The following is a 19144-nucleotide window of genomic DNA, read 5'->3' on the forward strand; positions in this document are numbered from 1 at the left end:
CGGTTCTGCGCAAGCGGTCGGCGCCCTGGTGCACCCGCATCTACCGCCCGGCGGAAACGCGCCTCGCTCAGGGAGGGCGAGAGGAGCTGCTGCTCCGCAAGCGGTGCAGTTTTCTCCAATAATTTATTTAAAAGTTGAAATTTCTTGGGCCGGGGATTTAGCTCAGTGGTGCCACCACCTGCCTCGCAAGCACAGGGTCCTGGGTTCAATCTCTGCTACAAAAAAAAACAAAAACAAAAACAAAAAAAACCAAACCCACTTATTCATCTGGGCGTGGTAGTCCACGCCTATGATCCAAGTACTAGAGCGGCTGAGGCAGAATTGCCACAAGTTTGAGGCCAGCCTGGGCTACGCAGTAAATTCAAGCCCAGCCTAAATTAGACAGTGATATCCTGTCTCAAAAAAACAAAACAAAAAGGTAAAACGTGTGAGTCTGAGGGTTTAGTCTGTGCCATGGTAAACTGTGGGAAGAGCATTTTCTCTCCCTAAGAAAGCAGAGAGCTAGTTGTAAATATTGAGCCTTTACTATCTGCCAGGAATTGTTCTAAGTACATCCCAAATACTTACTCTCCACACCTTCCCTGTGAGGTCAGGCCCTAGTATTGTTGCCACTTTACAGCTGTGGAATTTAAACAGAGGCTAAGTAGTACTCAGTTTACCCAGCTAAGGAAATATACATTCAAACTTGGAAATTCTAACTCCCAATCTGAGCATTCAACCTCTGGTGTATACATAGCAAGTCTCCTTTGGGTTACGCTTCTCTCCCATTGCATTTACAGGCCTGCAGCCCAGGTTGGCAGTGTGGAGCGCTGCCGTTTCTCAGCAGTCGGGCAGCTGTGTGGCCTGCTTCCAAAGTCCCTCATTTAGCAAAATGGCTCAGGCACCATCTGCACCTCGCTTTAGGAAACACCAAAATATGAAGCTCTGTGAAACACACATGCAAAACATTCACTGAGACTGAAGCTGGAAGTGGTAGTTTTCATGTATTTGTCAGTATTTTTACATTAAGTGAGTGTAGGTTTTGCTTCGATGCTGTTCCTCGTATTTTTGTGTGTGTGGTGTTCATATTGTGTAAATGCAGTTTATAGACAGAAACATTAGGAGGTGACAGCTGAAGGTGGCCCTACTGAACCCTTATAGATGGGACAGCTAATCCCGGAGAGGGTCAATTACTCAGCACATTGCCTACCAGTCAGTGCAGAACCTGACTGGAATCCAGGCAGCCTGAGTCTTCGGTCCCTGTGCCTAGTCACCTTGTTTGAAGCCAGTGTCAGTATTGTTTAAACAGAAGTCATAAAGCACAAGGCCAATTTTGACAGAAATGTGCAGTCTTCTCTAATTTCTGAAAATCTTTGAAATTTTACAAACTGATCAGAATTCTCCAAACCTTCATATTTTCCATCTGAAATGCTATTCCTTTTCAGATTTTGAGTCTCTCATGACCACACTGGCTTCTTGTAAGAAATCTGAAGAAATTAGATTTTCTGGACCCTTTTTTAAAGCCATCCCATTTGCTAAGAATTATAATTTTATAATTTTGATTCATATGCCTCTGTGGACAAAGTGACCATAATAAAAAAAGACCTTTTTATTTGTATTTTTTAAAGTCTTACTTTATAGCCTTGACTCACTGCGTAGCTCAGGCTAGCCTTGAACTTGATCCTCCTGTCTCAGCCTCCTGAGAGCTGGGATTACAGATGTGTGCCACCACACCCAGCTGTTTCTACAATTTAAACATTTCTAAGCCATAGAATTATTTCCTGAGCAAAGATTTGCATTCTCTACTTAGTCAAACTAATTCAATATGAATTAGTATATTGTTTTATTTTTTTTTCTTTTTTTGAGACAGAGCCTCACTGTGTAGATTAAGCTGTCCTGGAACTCACTATGTAGCTCAGATTGGCCTCGAACTTGAGGTGAGATACTCTGCCTAAGCCTCCTCAGTGCTAAGATTATCCTGAGTGTTGGGATTACAGCCATGTGCTACTATGCCTGTCCATAGTAATATATATTAATTTTGATCACTTAAAAATATTCTTCATTTTAAAAATATTACTTGTATTCACAAGAAATGCAGCTGACAGACTCGTGAGTGCAAGGTCCTAAATTTGATCCCTGGTACAAAAACAAAAAAAAATGTAGCTGACATAACTAAATTTTTGTTTTCTCTCTCGTAGTCACTACTTTGCCAAATTTTACTTTTCTGAAGATATTATATCTTGAACACCAACCATTTCCTGATAAGGAAACATCTCAAAAGTTTGGTATATCTTCATATCAGTGCTCCCTACTTATTATTTATTCCCTTCCCTTTGCTTCCACAAAATTCTTTGTCTGCCATATGACTGAAGCAAGTGTGCGCAGGATGGAGGGTGGCACCCATGGGCATAGGTTCCAGGACCCTTCCCTGGCACCAAGAGGAGGGCACCCAAGTGCCCTGTGTGAATGCAGTTTAGTATTTGTGAATGACCTGCACGCATCTCCCCATGTGTTTTAACTTGCTTCTAGATTCCTTGTGCTACCTAATGCAGTGTTACACAAGTAGTCATATAGTGTCATCTGAGAGACAGTGACAAAGAAGAAGAGCCTAAAAGCATTCAGTACGATTTTCTGAAAAGTACTTTTGATCTGTGGCTGGCTGACGTGTGCACACAGAGGGCCGACTCAGCAGTGGTCCACGCTTATCTGGAGGAAGCAGTGGTTGCTCAGCTCTGAGCCACACACACCTTCACCATGGTTTCCTGACACTCAGTTCACTCGCAGCACACACTGGGTATGTGGTCATGTGCAGTGCACTGTCAAGTATCCATTCCAAATGTGTTAAGTCCTTATTGTTTCAGAGCTCTGGAATGTAGGTACAAACCCATGTGTGAAGATTAAGAAACTGAATCTGTTCCTCTGGGGGGAGGAGCGAGGGCTGAACGCTACATGGACTCCTCACTGTGTGTGAGGTGCAGATGACAGGTTAGGGATGTACGGGAGTAAGTAGCACAGAGAACAGCATGCTGTGTCCCTCCATAGCCTGCACTTTGGGCTTTCTTACCAACCTGGAAGAACGGGTCCGTCTGACTGGGGATGAGATTTATCATGTGGCGAATTGGATCGTCCAGCAGTGTCAGCGGCTCTCGTGCCTCCAAGTCCTCTCCTTTTTCCAGATTCTGAATGATGACTGTATGGTAGAAATTGGTAAGATATGCTTAGGGTTCTGAGGTGCAGCTCAAGCTGCCACTGCAAAATGTCTCCAAAATGTGCCCTCCGGCATTTCCCAGCTGCTCCCAGTGTCACCATTGCATTGCTCCCTGTGGAGTCCTTCTGGGGACTCAGTTTCCCCATAGTGAGATTTGGAAGCACAAGAAAGTCTCCCTTTAGGGTTATACAAACCTTTGAGTGTGTGCGCGCGCGTGTGTGTGTGTGGTGCCCTGGCCACACCCAGGGCCATGTGCACCAGGCCAGCACCCTGCACTGAGCTCCACCCCACAAGCCTGTGTTCTTCACACCTGTGTGTCAAGACACACGGCCTGATTCTTTTTTTCAGCTGGAGATTAATATACATATGGACGGACAGAAGTCTTAAGTGTGCCAGTCAATGAATTTTAGTGAGCACTCTTGGATATTCTGTCACCCATGTATGGGTAACGAAACCAGGTTAGAATATGGAACATTGCAGTGTGGAAGCCTCTATTGTGCTTCCTGTCTGGCAGCATGGTCTTGTCTTTCCCAGAGGCTACTGCATTCTTGCTTTCTTCACATAGATTAGTTTTGCCTATTTAAAAATGCTACTGGGCCAGGGATTTAGCTCAGTGGTTCTACCGCCTGCCTTGTAAGCGCAAGGACCCGACTTTGATCCCAGGTACCAAAAAAACAAAAAAAACAAAAAAGCTACATAATGGAATCTTACAGAATATGTCCTCTTCTACATTCTTTTTTGTTTTTGAGACAAGATCTCACTACAGAGTTCAGGCTTGCCTTGAACTTGCAGCAATCCTTATGCCTCAGACTCCTGAGTGCTGGGATTATAGGCGTGTGCCACTATGCCCAGCTCTTCTGCATTTCTTTTGGATCAACATTATAGTTATGCTATTTATTCATATTGATGCATGTGGGAAAGCACACTGATTTCCATTACCAAGTGTGATGCTGTGACTACACACATGCCCTGGTTTATCCATCCAGTTGTTTCTAATATTTGGCTATCATGAATAATGCGTTTTAGCTGGGCATGGTGGCACATGCCTATAATCTCACACTGAGATTGACTGAGGCAGGAGGATTGTAAGTTAGAGGTTAGACTGGGAAATTTAGTAATTTAGTGAGACCTTGTCTCAAAATAAAAATAAAGACAGGTGTGGTGGCGTGTGCCTTTAATCCCAGCACTCAAGAGGCTGAGACAGGAGGATCGCTGTGAGTTCAAGACCAGCCTGGGCTACACAGTGAGTTCCAGATCAATCTCAACTACATAGTGAGACCCTGTCTCAAAAAAACCAAAATAAATAATAAAAATAAAGAATAGAAGAAAGGCTTGGGATTATAGTTCAGTGTGAACACCATGAGTTGAATTCATTAATAGTAATAATCATACTTCTGTGAACATACATGTCCCTTTTTTTTTTTTTTGGTACCAGAGATCGAACTCGGGTCCTTGGCTTGCAAAGCAGGCCACCGAACCGCTGAGCTAAATCCCCGGCCCATACATGGCCTTTGATGTACATATTTAGATGTTTCTAGGCGGGAGTTTCTGAGGCACTTGGATAAATGCTTTGTTTTCTGTGGAGGTTGTAATTTACAACTCCACCAGCAGTCATTTCACATCCTAGCCTTGCTTGGTACTTGTCAGTTCCTTAAATTTTAGCTATTCTCATGACTAGGATGGTCATATCGTATCGTAGATTTCCTGTTGGTATATTCTTGTTTCATGGTAAGTACTGTTTGAAAATTAATGTTTTTCTAGGGATTACTTTTATTTAAAGTTGCTGGTTGGCTGGGCTTGGTGGTGTAAGCCTGTAATCCCAGCACTCAGGAAGCTGAGGCAGGAGGAGCACTGTGAGTCTGAGTCCAGCCTGGGCTACATAGTGAGTTCCAGGTCAGTTTCAACTACAGTGAGACCCTGTCTCAAAAAAACTGGAAAAAATAAATACATAAAGCTGCTAGTTGCCAGACGTGGTGCATACTTGTAATCCCAGCATTCTTGAGAGGCTAAGGCAGGAGGGTTGAAAGTTTAAGGCTAGCCTGGGCAGCTTACCAAGACATTGTCTCAAAAAGACTAAAAGTAAAATAATACATTTTGCATGTCCCACTTTACTGGTAATGGTGGTGGCAAGAGAGGAGGTTGCCTCAAATAACCATATCCTCCATTTTGAAATAAAAGTCCAAAAAAAAAAAAAAGACCTTATGATCATGTTTTAATTAATATTTTATTTTTGTAGCCAAGGTAGCAATCAGTGGAGGTTTCCAGAAACTTGAGGACCTAAATCTTTCAATCACAAGATTACACAGCGTGGATACAGGAATTTCTTTCAAGCACTGGACAGCCTGCCAAGCTTGAGAGCTGAATGTTTCCAGAAACTTCACTGAGTGCATCGTAGCTCAGGCCAGCACAGGAAGGCCCTGGGCTAGTGTGTGTGCCACCTGCAAGGTTGCTCACACTCAGCATGTTGGGCTGGCTCCTGGGTGCAGAAGATAATCACCTTGCTCGAGGCCGTCAAAGCAGGGTATCCTCAGTTTCAGCGCTTACGTATTTCTGGAGATGGAGACTGCCATTCTTTCAATCATTCAGAAATAAAACCTTCAGGCTGGGCATGGTGGCGCACCCATGGAACCCAGTCACTCCGGGGGTTGAGAGTTCAAGGGTGCCCAGGCTGCACAGTGACAGCCAGGAGAAAAGAAATGGCATTCAGTAAAAACTGCTGAACCAACAATGCCGAAAGCCTAATTATCAAACACATTTTAGTGACTAATGCACACAAAAGAGTACCCATAAAATGTGTGAGGATTCTAATAAGTAAATAGCCTGCGTTTATGATTCAGCCCATCAGCAGGACCTTGGCAAGCCCCACAGGAGCCTCCCATGCAAGAGGAGCCCTTTGGCGAGGCTACACAGCAGCTCCCGGTACCCAGGGTCCAGACAGTGGTGGGGACAGGGACTGGGTCTGTGCCAAAGCCATGGGACGGAAGAAGTGTTCAGTATAGGCAAGAAACGGCTGACCCAGGGACTGTTTCACATGCGGTAGAAACGAGCTGGCTTGGATGCAGAACCTATGTGACCCTCTCCTGCAGGGTCCTGAATGGGCCTCTTTGTCGCAGAGCTCGCTGAGTCCGTCTCCTCCACTGGCCATGAGGAGGAACAGGACGTGGGGAAATGCTCTCATCTGAGGCGCAGGTGTGGTCGGAGGGCCGTGGGATCCTCAGAGCCCATTAAGAACTGACCCCAAATATCTCGATGCCTGCCAGATCTAGACGGGTCCATCCGCTCACCTGGCGATGTACAGCGAGACATCACTCGGGCTCCTGTGTGCTTTCCCTTAAAATATGCAATCTTTAACAGTTACTCCTCAATAGAGGTGTAAAAGATTTCCAGAAGGGTATTTCAAAATATTCCTGTTGGTTGCCTCTGAGAAGTGGGGCCAAAGGCACTGCTTACGCCTCCCTTTTTGCACTTGTTATAATTACTGAAGGAGCCCAGTGCCACCATCCTTGCTTCACATCCCACTGTGCTTGTGCACCTGCTGAGAGGTACAATTCTGCTCAGGAAGGCCCAGCAGGCACGGCAGCACCCTCACCCCCGTCACCTTCTCTGGTGGCAGACACACCATACCTTGCGTTTAAGCCCTATCGCTAGCAGAGCCATTGTTCCCTCACTCAAGTCCTGCACAGACCCATTTTGACCTTTTCTTCCACAACCCCTTTTATAACCATGACTCTATAAAAGACTTCATAACCTGTAGAAGTGTTCCTGGTCTGCTGTCAGAGCCTGGACTATCCCTCTTAGGTTTGTTCTGAAATAAACCTGTCCTGTTGAGCTCATACCTCTGCTTCTTTTCCCTAAAAATTACCTATATTATTTTTACATTTACATTTGCTTGCTTGCTTATTTATTTATTTAGAGAGAGGATCTCTGTTGTGTAATCATCACCCATGCCCAGGTGAACCAATGCTCTGGCAAATGCAGGGCCACAGCCGCATCAACCCATCCACATACACCCTTAATTTTGGGGGGTTTTTTGGTACCGAGGATCAAACTCAGGACCTTGCACTTGTAAGGCAGGCACAGTGCCACTGAGCTAAATCCCTGGCGCACACACACACACACCCTTGTTGATGTGTATTTGGGAAGATGGCAGAGTGAGCAGCAAAGAGCCTCTTGGAAATCTGGAGTCCTGACACTGCAATAAAGCAGTGCAAGGAGGAGGGAAGTGGGACCCAGGAAGCATCTGAGGTGAGAATTGAAGTTTACAGAGTTAGTTGAGAGTGAAGAGAAAGACTTTAATACAAAGGAAGGAGGTGCCAAGCAGCACTCTCCCAGAGCCTGGACTCTTGCTCAGGAAATGGTGGGCCAAACCTGTACACTCGTGGTGACTGTGGACAACCCATCAGCCTACTCAGAGAAACGCATCAGTGGAATGGAGCAGTGGACACACTGGATTTCAGCAGGAGACATAGACTGTGTAGGCTGAAGGAATCCAGTTCCAGCCTCATAGCCAGAAACCAGCCTGAACTTCAGACTAAAGGGGCAGGCTGGCTGAGCCTTCCACCACCCCACTGGGAACCTGCGGCTAGCTTAGTGAGATAATCTTTTTGGCTCTGCACTGTTTGCCCACACGAATAGGGACAGCAGAAACACACCTTGAATGGGACATTTTTGGATTTTCTTTTTTATTTTTTTCTTCCTTTCTAGTTGTTTTTTCTTGATTGTTTAAATATGGGTTTTTATTGTTCTGTTTTTAAAATTTTTTATTTTTTGGTACCAGGTATTGAAGAACTCAGGACCTTGTACATGCAAGGTAGGCAGTGGTACCACTGAGCTACATCCCTGGCCCTCTGGTCTTGTTTTTGTTTTTCCCTCTTCTCACCTGTCTTCACCAATTTCCTAAAGTTTGTCCTCTTGCTTCTGATCTCTTCCTCTTCTCCTTCTGCTTTTTTACCACCTAACCCCTTTTAAATCTTCTCTCCTAAGGGTAAAATTGCCATATTAAGAGCTACAGTTTGTCATTTTCTAGGCTGTTTGATGCTATTGTTACTACTTTAGCCTAGGTGACATAAATGTGCCAATCAGTTGTTCCTCCTCCTATTCTGAGACTGAGATTGCCTAAGAGTCTTAAACAACAACAACAACAAAAACAACAACAAAACAAAACTTATAGGCCAGTGCCAAAGAAATGGCAGCTGGGCCAAGTAAGCAGCAACTTCTCATCCCCAATAAATTGAAGAGGTAGAATCCTGCAACAGACTCAAAACTCAAAGACTAGCTACACCAGGAAGATGCTTCTCAGTAGTAGTCATTTCTTAAGTGTTCTGAATAGTGGCAAGAAAGCTACTCACCATAAGCAATTTACAAACATCAACCTAAGAATCAAATTTTAAAAAAAAGAGAGAAAATGAGAAGACAAGTAAAACAAGATGCAACCCCCCAGACTTTCAGCTCACCAAAGGCAAACCCTGGGGGAAAGTGGAACAATTTGAAAGCCACCCACCTGGACTCTCTTCTGGTAACAGAAGTAACAAAGCAGATGAACAAGGCTCTAGAAAAAAATCAAAGCAGAAATAATTTCTCAGAGAAGGCGAACAGAATGAAAGACAAACTTCGTCACTCCAGAGCAGATACAGATGAAAAAATAGAGCTCAGGAATATGAGGGAAACCATGAATGCCCAACACAGGAAAAAAATGGAATCCATGAAACAGATTCAAACTGATATCTGGAATAGGCCAGGGATTTAGCTCAGTGGTTCTGGCGCCTGCCTCACAAGTGCAAGGACCGGAGTTCGATCACCAGTACCTTAAAAACAAAACAAAAAAACCCACCAGATATCTGGATTAAAGATGAATCACCCCATGTTCTCCATACTGCCAAGTCATTAACACTAAACTCACTATGGACAGAACTGAACTTCTGCCTGGACAAAGCTTATTTGCCACACATGCTTCCTGTCTGTGCCTAAGCTTTTGGAAATTAGGGTGACTGGCAGCACTGTGACACTGCTGGAGGACACTGCAGATGTAAGAACATAGAAGCCACCCAAATGTGAAGGATTTCTGCCTGAATCCTAAGTGGGACCTGCACAGGCCAAGCATCCACAGGGCCTGGCAACAGCCACCAGGCACTGGGTGTGGGGGTCCCTTCCATCATCTGGGCAATGGGGTGATGGAGCTAACTTGTCTTATAAAGACTAAATCAGGGCCGGAGATTTAGCTCAGTGGCGCCACTGCCTGCCTCGAAGTGCAAGGTCCTGATTTCGGTTCCTGGTACACACCCCAAAAAAAGATTAAATCAGACAAGCATGATTAATGCACAGAAATGACTCAAACAGCTAATTATACGACTTTAAAGGGCAAATGATGATGGTGCTAAATAAACTACATTTGAAGGACACTCATTTGTGGTATGAGAGATGAAATAAAACAGGACTCAGATGTCTTGGTACTATGTCCCCGAATGTACATGACCACATGCTGAGCGCTGCTGCTGGATTCGGATACTCTAGTAAGCTGATGTATCTGCAAATATGGACTCCACAAATGACAAGCAACTGGTAGTAAATTTTACAAGCAAAAGTTAAAAGAAACCTAAATATCTAAAGGAATTAGCAAACATACATGCAGAAATACAAATTAAACACAGCTCTTAAAACACACGAAAAGGTGCTAACTTCACAGTAAGATAAATAAAAACGCGGCCAGGGATGATGGCTCACACTTAAGAACCCAGCAGGCAGTTGGATAACAAGTTTGAGGCCCATCTGGGCTGCACAGGGAGACTGTCGCCAAACACCACCCCCAGCCAGCCAAGCTCGGTGTGCACACCTGGGAACCCAGTACTATGGGCAAAGGGGCATCAAGTTCAAACTCTGCATGGGCAACACAGTCACTTAGTGAACCTGTCTCAAGATAAATAAAAATAGGGCTGGAGAGGGCTGGGGATTTAGCTCAGTGGCAGCACGCCTACCAGGCAAGTGCAAGGTCCTGAGTTAGATCCCCAGTACCAAAAAAGAAAAAAAAAATCATTTTTAACTATCATATTGAAAAGATCCAAAGGTTTGATAAAATACTGGTTAGGTTAGATTGAGAGAAACAGAAACTCAATTTTGGTGGAAACACAAATTAAACTTGTGAAAAAAATTCTGAGAGCATTCTGGCAAAAATCTATTAAAATATTAAGAGCATATCTTTCTCAATCCAGCAATTCTACTTCTAGACACAAACTGGTTATTCCTAAAGATGTATTACTTCTACCAAAAGAATTATGTAAAAGAACACTAGCTGTATTAAAGAGAAAATGGAAAAAATCTGAACTTTTTTTTTGTAGTGCTGGCTACATCCCCAAACTAAACCTAAACTTTTCATCTACAGTAGGTCAATTAAGTAACCTATACTTCCTTACATAAGAACATCTTCCAACTGTATAAAAGAACAAGAGAGCCACTGGGCAAGGTGGCACACACCTGTAGTCCCAGGCCTGGGAGGCTGAGGCAGGAGTATTGCTGTGAGTTCAAGGCCAACCTGGGCTACACAGTGAGAATCTGTCTCAACCCCTTCCCCAAACAGTTTTATATGCTAACATGAAGTGCTCTTCAGGATGCACATATTAAGGAAAGAATATTTACTTATTAATGAACACTGAATTACCTGCAAAAATAAAAAAACTTTAAAGGGGTAACAATAGTAGACCAGATTTATTTTTTATTTACAAGAAATGTACATAGAACAAAAATTTTAGGTTGGGCTGGGGATTTAGCTCAGTGGCACCACACTTGCCTTGACAATTGCAAGGTCCTGAGATTGATCCTCAGTAATAAAAACAAAAAAAATGTAAGGTAAACAAGTCCTGAGATGGTAATTAACACACACATACACATCAATATGTATTTATGCAAATGGCACATACGACACAGTTCTGCATTGTGCTTTTTTTCATTTAAAAGTATTAAAGGGGGAAAAAAAACCCTTCCCCTCTAAAAATAAAAAATAAAAACAATAAAAGTATTAAAGGGAGCCAGGCGTGGTGGCACACACCTCAGCACTAGGGAGGCTGAGGCAGGAGGATCGCTGTGAGTTCAAGACCAGCCTGGGCTACATAGTGAGTTCTAGGTCAGTCTCAATTACATGTGAAACCCTGTCTCAAAAAAAAAAAAAAAAAATTATTAATTGGCTGGGGATTTAGCTCAGTGGTTCTGCTGCCTGCCTTGCAAGCTCAAGGTCCTGAGTTTGATCCCCGATACCAAAAAATAAAAATTAAAGTATTAGCCGGGCATGGTGGCGCATGCCTGTAATCCCAGCACTCGGGAGGCTGAGGCAGGAGGATTGCTGAGTTTGAGACCAGCCTGGGCTACATAGTGAGCTCCAGGTCAGTCTCAACTACATAGTGAGACCCTGTCTCAAAAAAACAAAAAAAAAGTATTAAACACATCTTTCCATCTGATTACTCCACATACACCACCACAACAATGTTGTTTCTTACAAACAAGAAAAAGAACTAAATGAATAAGCTAAATCATGTTCAAAAATTAATTGAAGCAAAAAAAATTAATTGAAGCTATTTTAGAACTTTCATAAACAAGAATGGAGAAGTAATCACTTCACAGTTTACCCAAGCATCCTTGGGCAGCGTGTTTAGGTACTGTCCCAAGTGTTGTTGATCTGGCAGGTGTCATTCCAATCAGTCAATTCTTATGCTGATAAAATTTTTACTTTTTATTTTTATTTTTAATTTTTTTTTGAGATGGTCTGTGTAGTTCAGGCTCTCCTTGAACTTGGGGCAACCCTCCTGGATCAGCCCCCCACAGGCTAAGATTACCAGTATGTGCATTTTTTTTTGGTACCAGGGATCAAACTCAAGTCTTTGCACTTGTGAGGCAGGTGGTGGAACCACTGAACCAAATCCTCAATCCCAGATGTTTTTATATTTCCTGTTATCTTATAAAAATCAAGGAAGAAAAATATGCAATTTTTGGTCATCTTGTATTTAAATAATTGACCTGATAAGTGGTTAAAATCTCCCCAGCAAAGACTGTAATAGTTAGATGTGCCTGTAGGAGACAGGCTTTGTTACTGATTGATTGATTGATTGACTGACTGATGGTACCAGGGATGGACCTTGTGTTTGCGAAACAGGCGGGGGAACCTCTGAGCTAAATCCCTGGCCCCAAGCTGTGTTACTCTTTTTGTGGGAAGCAATGTGTTATGTACAGAACTACTCAGAATCTAGGAATCGGGATCTAAAACTAATTATCAATCTATAAAATTATTCCTATAAAATGTCTACGCAAAAGGACCCAAAATAGACTTATGGCTATGTAGAAAAATGTGTCAATAATGCCAAATTTAATATCTAAGTCTCATGAGTCTGAGAGGGATACAGGATCACTATTTAATACACTTTCTTTTGATGGCTATAAGAGACTAATTATTCAGAAGCATGTGATGATTGCTATTCACTCTAGGGTAGGGTGTAGGTAGCTTGGAGCACTTGTGTGGCAAGTGTCAGGCCCTCCCAGCACTGCCAGAAAGAAAGACAGTAAGCTGCTATAAAATGGGAAAGGTGGCAGGGCACAGTGGTGTACGCCTGTCACCCCAGGACTCTGAGAGGCTAAGGCACGAGCATCTCAAGTTCAACTTGGCAAGGCAAGTAAGCCCAGGAACATAGCAAGACCTTGTGTCAAAAAATTAAAAAGGGCAGGGGTAGCTCTGGATTCAATTCCCAGTACCAGAAAAAATAAACAAATAAATATGTAAAATGGGAAAAGTGATTTAGTGAACTAAGTCATCTGGCCAAGCATTCAGGGTGCGATGAAATATTTGTTAAAACCAACCGGTGTTTGGAAAATGGCAATGGGTCAGGGATGTAGTTCAGAGGCACTGTGTCTTCCTGGCAAGCACAAGGTCCTGAGTTCAATTCCCTGTACTGGGTGGCGGGGAGAAAACAGGGAAGAAGCTGGAGGTGGAATTGTTTTCCTGTTGTCCTGTTGCAGACCTCTGCACAGCACAATCCACGACATGACCATTTTCAGGCACTGGGTAGGTGCTGGCCCAGGGAGTGGCTTTTGGCTTGTGGAGGCAGCTGAGGCTGTGGCCAGTTCCCTAGCACCAGAGGCTGGCTGTACTTCAGGCCTCAGGCAGAGACTGACACGAAGAGAAGAAGCAGAAATCTGAAAGGATCCCACGTAGATCCACACCCAAGTCCTACTCCCAAGAGCGCAGAACAGGGGTCCACAGGGCCAGCAGGCAAGAGCAGCTGCTCACAGAGCCAAGCCGGAGATGGACAGCTCAGAGTAGCACGGATGCGCTGTGTGGTCTGGGATGGGCGTTTCCTCATCTGTGAGAGGGGACAATGAAGTCTAACTTGATGCCATCATAAATATATACAGAAATCACTCAGAAAGCTACCAGGATTACTGATGAAGGGACGAAAACTTCATGTAGCAGTTTCTAGTTCCTTTTACAATAAAAACATGAATCCACGAAAACCTACCTAAAGAATGGTGTGTAGTTTTCTATTCTGTATAGTTTTTCTATTTTTTTTTTCATATTTGGCTGAATAACCAAGTAGAGAACTTTAATTTAATAAATGTGACATTAATCTAATAATGAAATAAGTAACTACACTTAAAAACTGTTTTGGGGGCTGGGTGTGGTGGCACACGCCTGTAATCCCAGCACTGAGGAGGCTGAGGCAGGAGGATCACTGTGAGTTTGAGACCAGCCTGGGCTACATAATGAGTTCCAGGTCAGTCTCAACTACATAGTGAGACCCTGTCTCAAAAACCAAAAAACAAACAAAAAAACTGTTTCTGGTGTGGTGCTGGAGAAATACTTTTATTTGTTTCTTTATTACTGGGGATCAAATTCAGGACCTTGGGCTTGTGAGGCAGGAGTGGTGCCACTGAGCTAAATCCCCAGCCCCAGGATATACTTTTCAATGTGATGAACTATGTAATTTTAAACACACTCTTCCTAAGACTATGTCATCCATTTTGAAAATGGAGAATAAAATTTTATTTCCAAAGATTTAATTTCTAGCCAGGTGTCTTGTTGCACCCCTGTAATCTCAGCACTCAGGAAGCTGAGGCAGGGGTTCATGAGTTAAGAGATCAGACTGGGCTACACAGCAAGACTTTCTCAAAAGTTTTTCAGAGAAACAGAAATATCCATGAAGTATAACATCAGCTGGGCATGGTGGTGCACGCCTGTAATCCCAGCACTCAGAAGGCTGAGGCAGGAGGATCACTGTGAGTTTGAGGTCAGAGTGGGCTACATAGTAAGTTTAAGGCCAGCCTGAATTACAGAATGAGACCGTGTCTGAAAAACAAAAAACAGGGCCAGGGATTTAGCTCAGTGGTTCTGCCACCTGCCTCATAAGCACAAGGTCCCGAGTTCAATCCCCAGTAACAAAACACAAAACAAAACAAAAAGGAATCACAATATCCAATCTCTTATCAAATGGTCATAATACAAAAATTTTTCCTAAGACTGACAAAATAGAATCAAATTACTACATATCTGAAGATTTTACTGAAATATTATTCAAAATGGCAAAAACTATTACACTAAAGGAATAACAACTTAACTGACAAAGAATATTAAAAACAGACAAAATGTGACACGAGTGGGAACACGTACTATAGTCAAAAGGCGACAGTTTCAAGACGCAGGGATGGGCGAGGTGCAGAGCACGGGGCTAGGTGCAGCACCTCAGGAGATGCTCACCTCGCACATCAGGCCCTGGGCTCATCCCAGCACCGCAGAGCACAGCTCACCAAGTGTAAAATAATATGCAAAAAAGGAACATAATGACATACACATGACCGATTTTAATGATTTGAAAAAATTACAAATTTATTTTTCAGTTTTAAGCACATACAAAAAAAATAGAAAACACAGTACAAATCCCATGCACACCCCAGCTGGATTCGTTAACATCTTGCCTTATGTGCTTCACATATACACACGCTTTGCTAAACCATTTCAAAGTATTTACGTTCACTAACACTTCACTCCTAAGTAATCCTCTATAAGCGACAATACCTTTATCGCAGCTCATAAAGTGAGGAATAATAATCTAATATTGAAAATCCAGTCTGTATTTAAACTGTGTCCAGAGTCCCTCAGTCCCCACCCCAAGGCTTTTACAGAAGGCCGAGTCCAATCAAGGACCCCACACTGGAAGTCAGGATGCTTGGGAGGGGGGTGTCAAGCTCAGCGACAGAACTCGCGCTTACGTAGCATGTACAAGGCCCTGGGTTTGATCTCTGCCACCGCAAAAAAAAAATACAGCAAATAAATAAATAAATTTATTTAAAAATGATAAAATAAAGATCCCACACTGTACTGGGCTATCATGTCTCTTCACTTTTAATCAAGAATAATTAGTCACCCATTCACCTCCTTTGTTCTTTCCCAACAATAGTATTTGGAAGAGGTTAGGCCACTTATCTTGTACACTTCAGTCTAGACCTGTCTGAGCCTCTCCTGAGCAATGTCGTTTAATTCGATGCTCTATCCCCAGTGTTTCCTGCAAAGGGAAATTACGTCTTAGGGCTTGAGTATGGCCCAGTTAAACTTTTGATGAGAACACTTTAAACACAATGCATTGTACTTCAAACTGCATCACAGATAAGTGTGCCTGGCTGTCTGCTTATTGTTTTGTTCGGTGTCATTAAATCCTTTGTGCAAAACAGTGTGCTTTCCCACATCTGTAAGTATTGCTGAGACAATATTCTGATACCAAGAGAATTTGAGTGGGGATGTAGTCCAACTTTTTATCCAATAGTTTCAGCACCAAAAGTTTTTAATAGGGCTTTGCATTAACTTTTCAACATTTTTTTTTTGGTACCAGATATTGAACTTGGGACCTCATTACGCTTGTCAATTTTTTAATATTTCAACATTTTTTTTGGTACCGGGGATCAAACTTGGGACCTTGTGCTTGCAAGGCAGGTGGCACAACCACTGAGCTATATCCCCAGCCCAATATTTCAACTTTTAAATGTTCAAAAACATTTTTTTTCTACAAACCGAGACAGGGTCTCACTGTGTAGTTCAAGTTGGCCTTAAACTCACTAAGTAGCCCAGCTTGGGTTCAAACTCACTACAATCCTCCTGCCTCAGCCTCCCGAGTGCTGGAATTACAGGCCCACACCACTATACCTGGCTCAAATCAAAAGATTTATACAAAAAATTCACTTATAATGATGGCAGACTTACTCAGTTGAAATGTGAGCCCCTCCCTTCTTTTTGATTTTGTCTGAAACCCTGTAAAGAAAACAAAATAAATAGTTAAAAGAACAGCAAACACCAGAATAGCCAAAGCAACCCTGTGCAAAAAGAGCAAGACTGAAACAAACAAACAAAAAAGATTAAAAAAACCCTGGGTGTGGTGGTGCAGGCCTGTAATCCTAGCACATGGAGGCTGAGGCAGGAGGATCACTGTGAATTCAAAACCAGCCTGGGCTACATAGTGAGTTCCAGGTCAGTCTCAACTACATAGTGAGACCCTGTCTCAAAAAACAAAACAAAACAAAACAAAACAAAAAGAGCAAGACTGGAGGGTTTAAAATACTTGATTTCAAACAATCCTACAAAGCCATAGCAACCAAATAGCATGGTTCTGCCGCAAAAACAGACATGGAGAACAGAAGAGAGAACTCAGAAATCCACACCACCACAGTCATCTGATTCTTTTATTTTTACACTGGAGATTGAATTCGGGACCTTGCGCTTTCCAGACAGGCGGAGGCACCACTGAGCTAAATCCCCAGCCCAGTCATCTGATTCTTGACAAAGGGCCAAAAGCACATGCAAAGAAATCCTCTTCAGCAAACAGCAGGAAAAGCGGGTACCCTAAGGAGCACTCCAGCAGCTCCCTGTACACCTGTGTTCACTGTGGCCCAATCCGTAAGAGTAAGAATGGACGAGCCCAGGTGCCCGTCAGTGGAGGGGAGATGGAGAAGGCACGGAGAGCGCGCACGCCGGGACTGCAGCCATGAGGAGTAAGACAGATGGAACCGAGAGTAAGGTGTTAAACAGAGCCAGGAAGGCGTCTTTTCTCTAATACACAGACTCCGGAAACAGAGGTAGCCTAAGGCAGAAAGGGCTGTTGTCTGACAGGAGGAGGAGTGGGGGCGGAGGGAGCAGATGGAAGGAAGGGAAATATGGGGATGGATGTGAACGGAAAATATTACATGCATTTAAGAAGATAAAATTTTGAAAAAGAAAAACAGAAAATGAAAAAGATCTAAGTAAATCCCAGAATACGCAGTTTCCTATTTTATAATCCAATGTAAAAAAATTAAATGTTAAAAATTAGTAAACCAGGGCTGGAAATTTAGCTCAGTGGTACCATGCCTGCCTTGTAAGTGCAAGGATCTGAGTTTGATCCCCAGTACCGTAAAATAAAACCAATTAGTAAACCCATTTTATACAGATGTTAATATTTTGTTTCATGTAAAATATCGTACTAATTTGATTTAACAAAGTATCATCATTAAGTAAATTTAGAGCCTTCCAGTGTGGTTTAAACCAGGTGTGGTGGCACACACCTGTAATTCCAGAACTTGGGAGGCTGAGGCAGAAGGATCATAGTAGTTTAGCCACTTAGGACTGTATATACACGACTTGATCTGTGAAAGTCGAAAAACGACCAGGTCTAGTGTCATAAATCTGCAGTCCTAGCTATTCAGGAAGCTGAGGCTATTCAGGAATCTTGACCCCAAGATTTTAAAAGGTCAGGCTAGATAAAAGATTAAGATCTCAAGCTGGGCATGGTGGCGCATGTCTGTAATCCCAGCACTTGGGAGGCTGAAGCAGGAGGATCGCTGTGAGTTTGAGACCACCAGCCTAGGCTACATATTGAGTTCCAGATCAGTTTCAACAGTGAGACCTTGTCTGAAAAAACAAAACAAAAAAACCAAAAAACAAAACAAAAAAAAAGGATCTCATCTCAAAAACGAACCAATCAAAAACAACAACAATGTAATCCCAGAACTCAGGAGGCTGAGGCAGGAGGATCACTGTGAGTTTGAGGCCAGCCTGAACTACATAAAAACAAAAACCTTCTTTTCCCATCTTCTACAATTCATTTTATTCCAAATCACAGTAAGAAAACTACTGATATGAAAAAGAATTGAGCCAGGTATGGTGGTGCACAACTGTAATCCTAGCTCTCAGCAGGCAGAGGCAGGATTACTGCAAGCTTGAGGCCAGCCTGGGCTACAGAGTGAGTTCAAGGCTAGCCTACACAGCAAGACTATCTAAAAAACAAAAAAATACACAAAAATAAATGAGAATCATTTAAATTAAACAATGTATAACCAAGCCAGGTATGATAATACATACACACCCATAATCCAAAATCCTGGGAGGTGGAGGCAGCAGAATCCTAAATTTGAGCCCAGCCTGTGCAACTCTGAGATGTAGCCTCAAAATAAAATATTAAAAAAGGTCCGGGGCTTAGCTCAGTGTGAAGGCCCTGGGTTCAATTGCCAGTACCACTAAAGAAAAAGCAGTATAATCAAATTCTAACAGTGTTAAAGACATTTCTCCCTCTGTAAATGACTGTTAAAATTTGCAAACGCCCAATCAAACTAAAAGCCAAACAAACAAAAACTAAATTATTTTTCTTTTTTTGGTACTGGGGATCGAACTTGGGTCCTTGTGCTTGCGAGACAGGCAGCAGAACCACTGAGCTAAATCCCCAGCCCAAAACTAAATTATTTTTAATACTCCCAAAGCCCCCAAACCAACATCCAAGTGCAGTCAGCTTGCTGCCCACTCCCAGTGCGCACAAGGCCACCTGAGGCAGAACTGGGATGGGGCAAAGTTCTTTCTTTTGTTCAACTTTATTGAGAAATTATACATATGGGCTGGGGATTTAGCTCAGTGGTGCTGCCACCTGCCTTGTAAGCAAAAGGACCCGAGTTCAATCCCCGATACAAAAA

At 43.0% G+C, this 19144-nt stretch overlaps 2 protein-coding genes and 1 pseudogene across 6 annotated transcripts in view; 1 reads left to right on the top strand and 2 right to left on the bottom strand.

Moving 5' to 3' along the window:
• The window catches only part of LOC109118462, a 2342-nt pseudogene extending 1479 nt beyond the window's left edge, over window positions 1-863 (bottom strand).
• Naip (NLR family apoptosis inhibitory protein) overlaps window positions 1-7040 on the top strand; it is a gene marked incomplete at its 5' end in the record, with an annotated part of 32526 nt that extends 25486 nt beyond the window's left edge. The window contains 7 exon segments of the mRNA XM_033762623.1: window positions 1376-1513; window positions 2177-2264; window positions 3022-3186; window positions 5424-5465; window positions 5468-5540; window positions 5542-5625; window positions 5627-7040. Coding sequence (XP_033618514.1) covers window positions 1376-1513; window positions 2177-2264; window positions 3022-3186; window positions 5424-5465; window positions 5468-5540; window positions 5542-5625; window positions 5627-5897 — 861 coding nt within the window.
• LOC104871411 (survival motor neuron protein) overlaps window positions 3089-19144 on the bottom strand; it is a 26977-nt gene continuing 10921 nt past the window's right edge. For 2 of the 5 annotated variants that reach the window (XM_033761318.1, XM_010637316.2), the window contains 2 exons: window positions 16413-16460; window positions 15464-15720 (listed from right to left, as the gene is read on the bottom strand). In XM_033761318.1, the coding sequence (XP_033617209.1) occupies window positions 16413-16460 (48 nt within the window). In that variant the 3' untranslated portion in view covers window positions 15464-15720. The other 3 variants (XM_010637318.3, XM_010637317.2, XM_010637315.3) reach the window with 3 other exon arrangements.

This window comes from Fukomys damarensis, unplaced genomic scaffold, assembly GCF_012274545.1.
Source record: "Fukomys damarensis isolate Sample0158 unplaced genomic scaffold, DMR_v1.0_HiC HiC_scaffold_1, whole genome shotgun sequence".
NCBI lineage: Eukaryota > Metazoa > Chordata > Mammalia > Rodentia > Bathyergidae > Fukomys > Fukomys damarensis.